The sequence below is a fragment of the Argentina silus genome (genome assembly GCF_951799395.1).
Source record: "Argentina silus genome assembly, chromosome: 14".
In the NCBI taxonomy this organism is placed as follows: domain Eukaryota; kingdom Metazoa; phylum Chordata; class Actinopteri; order Argentiniformes; family Argentinidae; genus Argentina; species Argentina silus.
In genome coordinates, this window is record NC_139668.1 from 1,137,935 (window position 1) to 1,153,932 (window position 15,998).

The window sequence follows — 15,998 nt, forward strand, 5'->3', positions numbered from 1 at the left end:
CAAAAGTGTGAATTTCTGGCTTGAGAGCTAGCCATCTTATCTCATCTTATCAAATTGGATTTTGAACTAAATTTGAAAAATGTGTTACATTTTACTCTGTACTAATCAATCCTATATTTATATTTTGTTTAGTATTGTGAGTGATATTGTCTGAAAATAATGTTAATATTATCAGGGGATGTATTTTATTGATCCCCAAAGCTTGGGTGAATGGTCAAGACTCCAGTGAGATAAGTAATTTCTAAGACCCAAAGACGCTCCTTCGCCGGTGGGCACAGGGGTACTGAAATGAGCTCCCCCATGCCTGAATGCATTTAATACAGTACAGAGTCATTCTTATTTGTTATTATTCTAGTCATCCGTATTTATAAATGACGTCACATCCATAGATGATTCACAATAATTAATTTAAAATGTAAATAGAGCATTATTCAGAACATTACATATGTCAATAATATATAAAAGTATTAAACGAAATAAGAAAATAATAGGGACTTATCATCCTGATTTCTAACATTGCTTCTGTGATCCTCACTTTTAATTCCCTTTTGGTTTTATCAACATAATAGAACCCATACAAACATTTCAATACATAAACCACCCATTTTGTTTAACATGTTATTCTTCCTTTGACTTCCATTTTCCAGTGTGGAAAAATATCTAAAGAGTATTTCCAATGTGTGCAGGTTTTTTTCTTCATAAATGAGCTCTTTTAACCCTACACCCGAAGAAGTTGTTCTACAAATGACTCGCTGGATGTGGGCAGAAAGACAGTGAAAATATAATTTGTTTACAGATTAACATTTGTGAGTTTTATATATTATAACCTAGAGGATATCAATAACTTTCACAGATCCATAGAATGCTGTGCAAGAGGCAACCAATTTCGACACAATCTATTAGTTTCCATCTATATGCATTGGCTCAAGCTTGAGGTGCAAGAGGGTTATTCAGACTGATGCATCCACACAATTGGGGTTCAGAAGTTAAAACGAGATCACTTGTTGGTGCTCTATGCAATAATTCCTCCTCCAAACAGCCCTACATGTAATGTAATAAAGTAATACAATTCCATGAGAGAAATATATTTAAAAAAATGATAATGCTACAACAGCAAAGTTCTCTCTCAACTTGAAAATGCTTTTACAAACCCAAGGTGCTCTGACTTTTACTAACAGTGGCTCTTAGTATTCTGAAAAGCAATACTTTTCTTATTTCTTTTTCTATTCTCATAATCTTCTAAATCCAAGTCGGAAGTTGGAAGGAATTCTCACTTCTCAAAGTTAATGAGGGGGCTAAAGGACACATTTTGTTTTCATAAAGACCTTTCCATTTCCACTTTTCCTTATTTTTTATATTCTTTGTGTAAGTAGGTGGCCTCAGGGGGTTGAGATGGCTCTCTCTGTTCACACTGCAGGTACTGTCTTTCCTCTTATCGGATCTGGCCTGGGCCCAGCACCGTCTGCAACCCAGGCCCAGCTTCCCTCTGGGACTCCCGTTGCCACCCCAACCCCCACCCACCCTCATCAAACAGGAAATGATCTGTCTTCGACACAGCTAACAGCCCGTGGAGGCAGGAGGTGGGGGGGCCAAGCCAGACTTCACTTCACCTAACATCCTGAACATGTGAAACCTGACTTAGACCGAGCTTCACTTTGGAAGGCATCAATGTCCTCTCTTTGCAGTCAAAGTAAGACAATTATTTAGTTCTACAATAGAGCCAACATCCCTCCATAGTGGAGTGGTTCCCCATCCTTCATCCTGGTTCAATGGAGGAGGGGTCACACGACCCTCTTGGTGCGATGTTTGCCACAGCTGCCGACCCTGTTGCTCCTGTGTCCTGAAACTCCTCATCCTCAAGCCCCTGTATAGAGAATATTTCCCATAAGAGTGTCAGGTCAGTAGAGTCGCTGAGGGATAAGCGGTGGTTTGCAGGCAGCAGTAATTTGTTCTAGCTCTGATTAGGCCTAGGCATGTCAACCATGTAGAGACACTAAAGGTCTTGACAGCATTGTGTGACACCTCTGCAATCTGTCATTGCAGAGAGCAAAGCATTAAGAGTTGCCATGGAGACAATGACAGCTACGCGGGTCTAGGGGTCCTAATCTTGGCATCATTTGTCTGTCTCCTGTGAGATGGATCACACCACTTTTCTTTGTCTTTCTCCTTTATTTGACTACCGCCTTTCTTTACCTTTCAATATGGCCCTTCAAAGACGAGTGCACATGTAGCAGACAAGATATTCTCGTAAGAGGGAGCAGTACATTTACCATATAATGCTTAAGTCCAAATTGTCCCCTAGACTGTACTCCTTTGCCACTCGTGTAGATCTGAGTTGATTGGATAGACAAAATGGCAATTTCTCCACCTCCACCTCTCCACATGTTGCAATGTGACTCCAAAAGCTGGCCATTTCAAAATCAGCACATCAATGAAAGAACTCTCAATACCCCTTTAAAAAAACATGAGTGCATCACATGCCTTTCTTTATTTAGTCTAACAACATGACATTTCGACCACTTGTTACAAAAAAGGAGTTTAAATAAAATGGCAGTTTAATGAGGTAAAAGCAGAGTCATTGAAGGCACATTTCTTTGACTAATATTATTACTTCTATGTTTTATGCTGAACTTCAAAACACCACTGTGTTTCTGAAGGAATAAAAACAATAAGGAGTAGCGTTCCTCAGGAAAGTTATTTTACATATGCACACATTCAATTATACCATTTTAATAGGTTAATAAACATGTCATTTTGTAGTTTTACCAGTTCCTGATACCATTTGTCTTTCCTTCACATAGCTTGTAAAGTACACGTACCTTGAATAATATTAAACAGTACATTCTTTGTTGTTGTTCCATGCTGGTATTTATGCAGTACAAGTACACACAGTACACTAAAACAAATCATTTATACTTCAGTCAGACTGTACTATAACTATATATTTTTAAGATGCATTGATGAAAGAAGTCTGGATCTGGGGTTCTATATTAACCTCAGAAATTCAAAGATATTTTTCAAATCACTCTAAAAAAGTTAGGGTTAGGGTTAAGCTTTTGGTCTCTAAAACCAAAGCTTTGCAAAAGCAAAGTAAACAGTCGATGGAGCACATATGTTTGAAAAATACATTTATATAGGCATGGGTTGATACATCGTAAAACTGCATCATTTATTTTAGTCCAATTACTGACACTTACTGTACAGAGATAACACATTTCTTGAGAAGATTATTATTTTTTACCCATCAATGATTAGGCGATTATCCAAACTTATCCAATGGCTGCGTAGTGTTGTATATGTGGTTGACATGGTCAGAATTGCACTTTGCAATACCCTAGGTCTGCAACACCACAATCTGAGGTCCTAAACTAAAGGTTTCAAATGTTTCCAAAATAAATCGTAGCTATTATGTCCCGTCCGTACTATAGCTTTGGGGGTACCTGTTGAAAATGGTTGAGATAGAAAACTGACCATTCATATACAAATATACTGTACATGAGCTATTGATAAATATGATGTGCATGTGTTTCTGAAACCTAACATTGCCTTTCCAAAGTTGTATAACTCTTTTATAACTGGATTAATCTACAATTTTATCCTTCTCATGCATATCTGTATCAGTTATGACAATGCTATGACTGTGTTTTACATCTGTATCAGTATTCATGTTGTTATTTTCTTATTGAAATGAGGAAAGACGATCAGCAAAACTCAGAGCCTTGGCAGTCATTGGTTGTTCGACAGCCAATAACAAAAGCAGATAAGTCACACATCAGTGGCCAAATCCAATAATAACGTGACATCTTGAACTTTGCAAATAATCAGCGCACTCTGGCAGGACAACAGCTAAAACCATGGACTGAGCCTTATTCTAAGAACTGGTGTCGGACTCCACAGTCCTTATTCGACACTGAAGGTCACCTTGTAAACTGTATGCTTGTGTTTTTTCTCCTCCCTTATATCCACAGAGAATTATATACAAACATTCACATCATTCCAAAAGTATTAGGATATTGTACAGTATAGGAATAAAATGGATGACATATTAAATGTAATTTAATTTTCCAACATTATTGCAGAACACCTCTATAAAAAGTAAATATCTTCCATGTAAGTTATGAGGACATTCCAGATCCACAAAGTGTCATGTAGGCCTACTGTAGTTGGAAGTATTCTACATAGACAGACAGTGCTGCAATGTCAATTGGTTCACATCAAAGGAGATCAGTCAGTGAGAACTGAGTGGTTCTTGAGTTCATCCCTCACATATCAAAAAAGAGCAAAGCAGTCATTGGATATTGCATAGGGTTTACCACTCACAGTTCAGTTCTCTACAAACCTCTGGGATGTTTCCTAGAGAGCAGTTACCAGGCAACAACTCTACAGTAAAACCAGGTGACATATTGTTTCGCCGGACAACTTCAATGTCACTGTGATGAGACAAGGGAACAAGATAAAGCATTATGTGCCTTTCCTGATAGATGTCCCATAAGCCTTTGGGAGCGAGGGTAGAAGTTTTAAGAGAAGTCCAGCGGTCGAATCATCATAGCAGTGGCTTGTAGCGAGTAGCTGGGACCCTTGAAGTAGTGCCACTTGATGCCGTTAAGCTTCCCCACATGTTTCCCTTGGGTGAAGTACATTCCGTTGAGGTTGGATGGGCCACAGGCATCGAACCACCAACCTAAGCAGAGCAAAGAACAAAAGGTGAGAATGACCATTATAACGAAACCTTGACAACAAAACCAAAGAACCAGTTTGTATGAAGTGTGAATCAATCGAAATTCAATGTTGTAAAGTTCACACTGAGGCAATGGCTATGGCAGTGGTTCAGACATCATTCCAGAGATGTTCACTGTGGTACAGCTGTGGCTGCCAGTACCTGTTGTGTACCACTTACTCGCAATGGTATTTGTGTACATATTGGTTTCACCATTCAAAATAACAACACTTTTTATCCATAGTCCCATTACTTAGGACACTTAGGAGATTTATATAATGTCCAAATTAAGCACTCATGTTTAGTATTTGGTCAACAATACTTTGCATGCAATAACTGCCTGAAGTCTGTGACCTATTGACCCTACCAGACGCTGGGTATTTTCTCTGGTAATGCTCTGCCAGACCTGTTCTGCAGCCATCTTCAGTTATTGTTTGTTTTGAAATCTCTTTGCCTAAAATCTTATCATCAGGAAATTAAATACATGTTTAAAAAGATTTAAATCTGGAGATTGACTTGGCCAGTGAACAACTTTCCACTTTTTGGACCTGAAAAACTCCCTAGTTCATATTGCAGTATGTTTTGGGTCATTGTCCTGTTGTATGATGAAGTGCCGTCCACTGAGTTTGGAGGCATTTGCTTGTACTTGGGCTGATGTTTCTGTACACTTCAGAATTCATCCTGCTGCTGCCCTCAGCAGTTACACCATGAATGAAGACAAGTGATCCAGTTCCATTGGAAGTCATCCATGCCCAAGCCATAACACCCCCTCCACCATATTTCACAGTTGAGATGGTATGCTTTGGATATTGGGCAGTTCCTTTTTTTCTTCACACTTTCCTCTTGCCATCACTCTGGTAGATGTTAATCTCTCAGTACCCTAGGGTTAACACTTTACATTAAGGTCACATTTGTGATGGATGTATAAATGGTTTATAATTAGTTAATAAATCACTTATAACCAGTTTATTATTCAATTGTAAACCATTTACAAACAGTTATATGTCATTTGTTTAGATTGTTCGATATTCACTTGGTGCTTGCCAAATCAGGAGTCAGTTATTAATGCTTTATAAATGCTTTGAAAACTAACCCTGATGTGAAATCATGCAACATTATTTGCAGTGGTTGCACAGTTGGGAAAGTTATTTTCTGAATTTTCGGGATGATTCGGCTGGAACCAAACTGATTCAACACATCTTTACATTTTGCAGTTTTGCTCATTTGCATTTTGTGTTTCTTAAATCACCCACTAAATTGCATGTGTGAAAATGTGTTCAACACACATGTTCATTTGCACCTCTCTTAGTACATCAGGCCCAGAGTCATTTTTAATCTCTCTGACACATCTGATTGATGTTGCTTTGTGGGGTCTCCCATTGTACCACAGTGTATTGCATTGTGAGGTCTTCAAAGTGTGGTGCATTGGGGTTTCTTTTTATGACTTGTTACATGGGTAGGTAACTTACATTGTGGGATCTGAAGAATAATGGTAGCTGCATCAAATTATGGGTATGTTTGTCACTGGCAGGGACAGGGGAGCTTGTCAGGATCAAGAGAAAATTGTGAAATTTGCTGAGTTGGTCGTGACATCCTAATTTACAGTGTGTAATTGATGCCAATGCAAATCAGAGGCCCTATAAAAACAAAGATATTAATTCCAAAATTACATGAACTATTATCCTTGCATTAAGATTGACTCAATTCAACTTTGTTGATAACATTTTAGCATTTTAGCGTTTGAGTGTCAGAGCAAAGGGTCTGAATACTCATGTACACAAGGTATTTCTGTATTTCAATTTTAATAAATTGACTGAAATTTCAAAAAACATGTTTTTCGTTGGTCATTCTGTGGTATTTTGTGTGGACTGACGGCAAAGTCTTTTAATTTAATACATTTTAAATTGAGTCTATAACACAACAAAATGTGGAAAAAATGAAGGCGTCTGAATACTTTCCGAAGGCACTGTATGGTGCATTATTATAGAGTCTCCTTGGACTTACCCCCTGTGAGCATGAGGGCACACTTGCACATGCAGTTATCATTGTCCACGTCCTTGGTGCTGAAGTCCGCGCCGTGGATCACCAGACTGCTCTGCCTGCCTGCTGTTCCACTGTGACTCTTCAGAAACAACCTGAGAGAGAAAAGTCTGTAAAGCACGTTTTCATCCTGCAATTTACACCATTATGGGAGCAAAGAGACCAAAGACAAAGCAAAGAGACCTAGGTCATTAAAGACCGGCCCAGGTACAGTGAAACACCATAAACCACATACAGTGCTCTGCGTAAGAAATGGGACAGTGAAGCATTTTTTCTTCTTTTGGCTCTATACTCCAAAAGTTAGGATATTAATCAATCAATTAGTAGTTTACTAGAGTAAACTAGTAGTAACATTTTATTTATTTATCTTTTTTTAGGATTTTCAGCCAAATAATGGCTTCCTTGACTTTATAAATATATATATGTATACACTCACCAAACACTTTATTAGGAACACTATACTAATACTGGGTAGGGCCTGTCTTTGCTCTCAAAACAGCCTCAATTCTTCGTGGCATTGATTCCACAAGATGTTGGAAACATTCCTTTGAGGGAAGGCCACTGAATAACACTGAACTCATTGTCATGTTCATGAAACCAGTTTGAGATGACTTTTGCTTTGTGACATGGTGCATTATCATGCTGGAAGTAGCCATTAGAAGATGGGTAAATTGTGGCCATGAAGGGATGCACATGGTCAGCAACAATACGCAAATAGGCTGCGGCATTGAAGAGATGATTGATTTGTATTAATGGGCCCAAAGTGTGCCAAGAAAACATTCCCCACACCATTACACCACCTCCACCATGAGAAGGTGTACAGATGTTCCTAATAAAATGTTCAGTGAGTGTATATATATAAAAATATATACACTCACCGGCTACTTTATTAGGTACAATCACATGGCAGCAACTCAATGCATTTAGGCATGTAGACATGGTCAAGACAATCTGCTGAAGTTCAAACCGAGCATCAGAATGGGGAAGAAAAGTGACTTTAAACGTGGCATGGTTGTTGGTGCCAGACGGGCTGGTCTGAGTATTTCAGAAACTGCTGATCTACTGGGATTTTCACGCACAACCATCACTAGGGTTTACAGAGAAAAAGAGAAAATATCCAGTGAGCGGCAGTTCTCTGGGCAAAAATTACTTGTTGAGGCCAGAGGTCAGAGGAGAATGGCCAGACTGATTCGAGATGATAGAAAGGCAACAGTAACTCAAATAACCACTCGTTACAACAAAGGTATGCAGAAGACCATCTCTGAATGCACAACACATCGAACCTTAAAGCAGATGGGCTACAGCAACAGAAGACCACACCGGGTGTCACTCCTGTCAGCTAAGAACAGGAAACTGAGGCTACAATTTGCACGGGCTCACCAAAATTGGACAATAGAAGATTGGAAAAACGTTGCCTGGGCTGTGACATTCAGATTGTAGGGTCAGAATTTGGCGTAAACAACATGAAAGCATGATTCCATCCTGCCTTGTATCAATGGTGCAGGCTGGTGGTGGTGGTGTAACGGTGTGGGGGATATTTTCTTGGCATACTTTGGTCCCCTTAGTACAGATTGAGCATTGTTTAAACGCCACAGCCTACCTGAGTATTGTTGCTGACCATGTCCATCCCTTTATGACCACAATGTACCCATCTTCTGATTGGTACTTCCAGCAGGATAATGTGCCATGTCACAAAGCTCACATCATCTCAACGGGAGGTGGAACGGGAGATTCGCATCATGGATGTGCAGCCGACAAATCTGCAGCAACTGCCTGATGCTATCATGTCAACATGGACCAAAATCTCTGAGGAATGTTTCCAGCACCTTGTTGAATCTATGCCACAAAGAATTAAGGCAGTTATGAAGGCAAAACCCGGTACTAGCAAAGTGTACCTAATAAAGTATATATATATGTCAGAAACACAGCCAAAACCTTAACAGTTTGGAACATCAGTGAAAAGGAAAAAAAAAGAAAAAAAGAAAAGAGCTCAGCAGTCACAAATGGGCTGGTAGGCCAAGGAAGACTTCTACAGTGATGACTGAAGAGTGCTCACCATAATTAAGAAAACCCCCAAAACAACTGTTTCACAGATCAGGAACACTTTTCAGGAGGTAGGTGTGAATATGTCAGAGACCATCTGCAGAATATGTCACCAGCCGCTATCCTCAAAAAGGATGGTCAGGTTACATTTGCTAAAAAGTACCTAAAAAGCCTGCAGAGGTCTGGAAAAAAAGGTGTTGTGGACAGATAAGATTAATATTATTGTGCACCAGATTGATTGCAAGTTTGGAGAAAAAAGCTATTGTTGACCAAATACTCACAGTAATTGCTATTTCAAATCCAAACTTTTGGAGTATAGAGCCAAAAGAAGAAAAAATGCTTCACTGTTCCATTGCTGTTCCACTGTAACTCTTCTCCCTAGTCCTAGTCCACTAGTCCTACTTCTGTGTGCCCTGGGTACACATGGTCCCTCCATCTTATTAAAGCACTGTGCCCACTACTTGTGTTAATATGTAATATGTGCCTGCTCTTATTATGGAGAGAAAGCCCATTAAGCCAGAGACATGCAGACGTATGCTATAGTGCATTATTTGCATAGGGGCTGCTCACTCTAACCTGTACATGTGGAACTTGTAAATCACAAGGTCCCAGCTGTACTGCTGAAAGAAACAGTGAACCAGCCAGGAGAGGAAGGGTAGGACCAGCAGGCAGGTGAGGGGCACCATGGCTGGAGGGTTGGGGTGGTTGTTCACAGAAGATTGATGTGAGATTGTAAGAGGAAAGTATTGTGGTTATGCAAAATGAATGGTAATCCATTGACATTAGTCATGTCTTCATGGTAGTGTTCCATGCTTACTTGTCCTATAGCTAGTTTAAGTGACAGCAGGCATCTTGATATTGCCTGGATAATGTGAGAGCAAGAGCTCTTTTGTGAACGTGAGGTCATTTTGGTATCATGCTTCAAAGAAAATATAATGGAGATTGCAGCTCAGGACTCCACGCCACACACTTTTGAGTCTTTATTTTATCATCAATTTAACCATTGTTATACACTATACCACCCAGAGATCCTCATGACCCTTGAAAAACCCACTCGACCCGACTCCTAGAAAACCTCCCAAACTGGAAACTAATATGTGTACGAAAACACTTTTGAGGTTATGTACTTGTGAAATCACTCTTGATAATAGCAGTAGATGCTGTCGGCCCTTTCTATCCCACTGTGACCTCCATCATTAGGACCTCATTCTGTGGCCTGTCCTTCTCTAACCTGTTGCATTACCACACACCTCAGTGCTTTCTCCCCAAAGATGAGCTTTCAGAGCCAAGTGTTAGAGGACCATGCAAATGTGGTCTGCACTATGAAACATGTTCTGTTTCACTAAGTAATTTCCTGACATCTATTCCCATAAATGGGAATGAACAGGGGAGTGCAACAAGTTATGTTTTTGAGAAAGATTGCAAAAGCAAATGCTGGAAATGAGCAAGCTTTTGGCCTGATTCATCTGGAAGCCTCGGTCGAGCAGATATGACAGCAGTATAGCTGTATGCTCTGCTGCCTGCACCTTGGAGTCTACACATATGAGCCAATTGCCAATATGCATGAGGATCCGAATGCCTCTCCCCAAAAGGGGGGCAATGGTGGCTTCGACACACATCGTGAAAGTACTACTGGGCGAATCTGAGAAACTGTGTGTCTGACAAACTTCGATGTGGAAATGTGAATTTGAGAAACCTCCTGTGTGTCTGACAAACATTGATGTGGAAATACCGATCTTTGCAGTTAGGATTCTGCCTCGGGAACCAGCCGGGTTGGACAGAGCCTTTGAGGATGTCATGCCGTTTCCTGTCTGTAATCTTGGGCTTGCCCTGCCCTCTGGCCCGCCAGAGAGAGGCCCATCACCTTCCGCTAGACTGGGCTGTAGCCTCGATGGTGCGCATCACACAGTCTGCGATGTGGTGGAGCTCCATCTATTTTCCCGCGTGACGTTGTGTACGAAATCCTCCAGGTAAACTGACAGGAGCACATTTGCCTGTGCCATACTCGCGCAGTCGTAAGTATGAAAAACAAACTGATCCGCACCCGTGGAAGCAAGGGAGGAGCTAGCCTTTGGGTCGAGATACTCGGTCAGTTAGGCTTCCATTGGAGGAGAAGGTTGGGCAACCCAGCCTTCTCGTCCTCATGGGTTTCGTAAGGGCTAGTGCCACTCAGTGCCTTGGCTGAGAAGGGCTGTTTCCAAGATGCCTTGATGCCTTCAAGGCATTTGGCAAGAAGGGGCATGCGCTGTCGCATGGATGGGAGATCACCCCTAAGGGTTATCCCATCCAGATTGGTCCTCTTGGCAAGTGGTAGGGCCCCTGGAAGCTAAATGAGCCCGGGGGAGGCTCTGTAGGTTTGTAAACCTCATCGTTCTGCTCCCACACTGCTTTGGCAGCTCCATGTTGGTCGCTGGTGTCACTGCCATTGGACAACTCCAACGACGCCCCTCATGGACCGGACCCTCCACTCGAGTACATCAGTATCCAGCTGAGCACATAGCTCACAGAACAAGGTGTCAAGGGCGGCGGTCTGTGCATGGAGTAAATCAAGGCACTGTTGGCAGACTGTGTGAGAGTCTTGCTTCCACAAGGCATAACTGCATCCATTCAGGCAGACCATAGGGCTTGCCTTCTTGGTGCGGTGTCTTCAATCTATGGCGGAAGATAGGAAGTATCAGATAATGCTTGTTTGATTTGATGATTGTGTGTAGATTGATGAGGGAAAAAATGAATTTAATCCATTTTAGAATAAGGCTGTAACATAACAAAATGTGGAAAAAGTGAAGGGGTCTGAACACTTTCCGAATGTACTGTAATCTACACAGTGTATAACTGATTCCTATGCAAATCAGAGACCCTATAAAAACAAACATATTATTTCCAAAAATACATGAACTATTATCCTTGCATTAAGATGGACTCAATTCAAATTATTGAGTGACTTGTTGATGACATTTTTGCATTTAGCTAATTTTAAGAGTGTCATAGCAAAAGTGGTCCTCTGTGGCTCAGTCGGTAGAGCATGGCGCTAACAACGCTTATGTTGTGGGTTTGATTCCCGCTGGGACCATATATACTGAAATGTATGCACTCACTGCAATGTAAGTCGCTTTAGATAAAAGCGTCAGCTAAATGGCATATATACAGTGGGGGAAATAATTATTTGATCCCCTGCTGATTTTGTTAGTTTGCCCGATTACAAAGAAATGAGCGGTCTATAATTTTTATGATACTTTTAGTTTAACAAATAGAGACAGAATATCAACAAAGAAGTCCAGAAAAAACACATTATATAAAGTTATAAATTCATTTGCATTTGATCGAAGGAATAAGTATTTGATCCCCAAGCAAAACATGACTTAGTACTTGGTGGAGAAACCCTTGCTGGCAAGCACAGAAGTCAGACGTTTCTTATAGTTGGTCACCAGGTTTGCACACATCTCAGGAGGGATTTTGATCCACTCCTCTTTACAGATCCTCTCCAAATCCAAGCTTGGCAACTCGAAGCTTCAGCTCCCTCCACAAATTTTCTATAGGATTAAGGTCTGGAGACTAGCTAGGCCACTCCATGACCTTAGTGTGCTTCTTCTTGAGCCACTCCTTTGTTGCCTTGGCTGTATGTTTTGGGTCATTGTCATGCTGGAAGACCCATCCACGACCCATCCTCAGTGCTCTGGCTGAGGGAAGGAGGTTCTCGTCCAAGATCTTATGGTACATGGCCCTGTCCATTGGCCCCTCAATGCAGTGAAGTCGTCCTGTACCCTTAGCAGAGAAACAACCCCAAAGCATAATGTTTCCACCTCCGTGTTTGACGGTGGGGATGGTGTTCTTGGGATTGTAGCATTCAGCATTTCTCTCCCTCCAAACACGAAGAGTCGAATTTATGCCAAAGAGTTCAATTTTGGTCTCATCTGACCACATCACCTTCTCCCAAGCCTTCTCTGAATCATTTAGGTGTTCATTGGCAAACTTCAGATGGGCCTGTACATGTGCCTTCTTGAGCAGGGGGACCTTGCGGGCACTGCAGGATTTCAATCCGTTACGGTGTAGTGTGTTACCAATGGTTTTCTTGGTGACTGTGGTCCCAGCTGCCTTGAGATCATTACCAAGCTCCTCCCGTGTAGTTCTGGGCTGATCCCTCACCCTTCTCATGATCATCTTTACCCCACCAGGCAAGATCTTGCATGGAGCTCCAGGCCGAGGGCGATTGATAGTTATTTTGTATTTCTTCCATTTTCTAATAATTGCACCAACAGTTGTCTCCTTCTCACCAAGCTTCTTGCTGATGGTCTTGTAGCCCATTCCAGCCTTGTGCAGGTCTACAACTCTTACCCTGATGTCCTTTGAATGTTCTTTGGTCTTGCCCATGGTGGTGGAGAGGTTGGAATGGAAGAGATTGATTCTATTGACAGGTGTCTTTTATACCCATAACAAGCAGAGATTAGGAGTACTTTTCCTAAAGTGACAGGACTAATCTGTGTGCCTCATGGGCATATAACCGGTCTGTATGAGCCAGAATTCTTGCTGGTTTGTATGGGGATCAAATACTTATTTCCTTCGATCAAATGCAAATGAATTTATAACTTTATACAATGTGTTTTTTCTGGACTTTTTTGTTGATATTCTGTCTCTATTTGTTAAAATAAAAGTACCATAAAAATTATAGACCGCTCATTTCTTTGTAATCGGGCAAACTAACAAAATCATCAGGGGATCAAATAATTATTTCCCCCACTGTATATATATATATATATATATATATATATATATATATATATATATATATATATATTAAAAGGTCTAAATACATGATGTATTTCAATTTTAATAAATTTACTGAAATTTAAAAAAAAGTGTTTTCGCTTTGTCATTCTGGGGTATTGTGTGTGGATTGATGGCAAATTCTTTTAATTTAATCCATTTTAAATTGAGTTGATAACACAACAAAATGTGGAAAAAGTGAAGGGGTCTGAATACTTTCGGAAGGCACTGTATATACAATGTGTGCAATAACCTTGGGACGAGGGTAAATTGTAGCTACGTAGGTACAAAAATACAACTACAGTACACCTCGGATAGTCAGTGAGTGAAGAGTGGAAGGACGAAATGGCGCTTTTGCGCTTGCTTTCCCTGTGAGTACAGTTGTTCTGTCTTCTATTTCTCGGCAGAGAACGTTTAGGGTATCATGTCACAGTCTGTGTTTCATCTCATTTTCATTTTTTTCAACACTCCCCTCAATGGAGGACATGAAAAATAAAATGACAACCACAATTCTACTTAATGTACTTAATTCACTTGGCATGGTACTGTACATATAGTACCCACACACTTCCACATATACACATATGTAGACATTTACAAATGTCTGTATTTCATCTAAAGGGTCAAACATCTGTGTAACTGATACAGCCCCTTACAGGCACTGAGGGCCAATCTGATTAGCTAAGTTATTTCAATGAAGCCAATGAGATTGGCTAAGGCTCATTAATAAACACAATGTTAAATTGTGGGGGATTGATTTGGGCTTTCTCAACACCGCTAGGGAGGACGTTTGATGTCCTGTCATCTAATGTTCCTAATATCCAAGGGAAGCTTGTTTGTTTGTACTGATTCATCACTGGATGTATGATATTTAAATAAAATAGAAATGGGAATAATATTGAATCTACACATCATTATCACGGTTTGTTACAGATTAGATTTCAATCATAATGAGTCAGGACTCTTGCGTATTGCAGAATATGTGTGGGAAATTACCAGAAAGGGATGATTCTAATGTATTAGAATACACTATGGCGTCACTGGTTCACTGAACTAACATGCCTCCAGTTTCATCAATGTGTTAAAGCCCACGCTACAGTATTCATGTGGGAATGAGGGCAGTGCTCAATCATTAGGGTGAACTTATAGCACACAGACAAACACATTTTGGCTATATTTGAGCCTATACAGTAAATCATGTTGAATTCAATCATACTGTAAGCACTGCGGCAAAATCTAATTGTTCCTGCATAAATGCTTTTGTTTCGTTTCAAGTCGGCACATACTTGAAACAGGTACTTTTGTACTTTGACTTTGACACAGTCATTGAGTTTCAAAAGACTACATCACCACTCAGACTCAACGACACAGAGAGGGAAACAGAAACTTCCACTCCAGTGGAAAAAACACAGCCCCAAAGTGCTATAAGTCATGCATGCCATAGGGGTCTATACATCAGGAGCAGCAGCATTCCTCCCCAAACACTGAAAAATAAAGAAAATCATAAATTTGTCTTTCTCCTCTGCACCGGCGAGACGTGTCAGACTGCGGCTAAACACACTAAGATAGGAGAGGGCCCCACTGACATGTCTGCAGCTAGTCTTTTATCTGCCCTGTCCCATTTAAAAACAACCCATGTTAGCTAAAATGGGGGATATTGCTCTCATACAGTAACTTTATGAAATAATTCCTCCAGAGATATCTGAGAGGAGTACAATGCACCTTTGTGACAGACTGTATGTTGTTCACCATTTGTATCTTTAATTGATGATGATGATGTCGATCATAAAATATTTGCTGCATTGATTGCAATTAATTTAGTTTATTTCAGACTCTAAATCATCACTCACATTATCCTCCAGGTTGATATGTCTGTTTATTTTCTCCCATTTCATTGGTGTAATATAGTACTAATTGTGGCAAAGATTTTAAAGTCCATGTCTCTCATCTTTTGACTGACATAGTTCATCCTGCTGGATTCCTTTCATCCTGGTATGTGAAGGAGACGACCAAACCTGTTGAGGGTCCAACGCTTGCTGATGCACACCTGGCAGTCATTAGCTTGCTGAGCCAGCCTGATTGGCCCAGAGGTTAATCCCCATGCCCAATGGATCACTTCCTACCCAGGGCCTCAGAGGTGTCTGGTTGAAGCCTATTCGCTTGCAACTGGGTGTCATATATCTCCATGGAGACAGACAGACCCATAATGTACATACACTAAAACACACTTTTACTTTCAATGAGGCACCTGGACAAAGTACAAAACTACAGACGTGATACAATGAGGCATTCCCTGCTAAATTCTTTCAACTAAAAGCTTCACCTGATACCCAATACAAGGGTAATACAATATCAGAATAACTGTTCAGCCTCTCACTGCAACCTAAGTCATCCCTCGACTTAAGATTCACAATATTAAGTGTAACACACAAAGTCA

General features: G+C 40.6%; 1 protein-coding gene across 1 annotated transcript in view; it reads right to left on the minus strand.

Moving 5' to 3' along the window:
* Nucleotides 1–2,485: 2,485 nt before the first annotated feature.
* Nucleotides 2,486–15,998, minus strand: part of angpt1 (angiopoietin 1) — a 62,396-nt gene continuing 48,883 nt past the window's right edge. The window contains exons 8-9 of the mRNA XM_083684981.1: nt 6,722–6,852; nt 2,486–4,681 (exon numbers count right to left, since the gene is read on the minus strand). Of these exons, the coding sequence (XP_083541107.1) occupies nt 4,518–4,681; nt 6,722–6,852 (295 nt within the window). The 3' untranslated portion in view covers nt 2,486–4,517. The remainder of the gene's footprint in view (nt 4,682–6,721; nt 6,853–15,998) is intronic.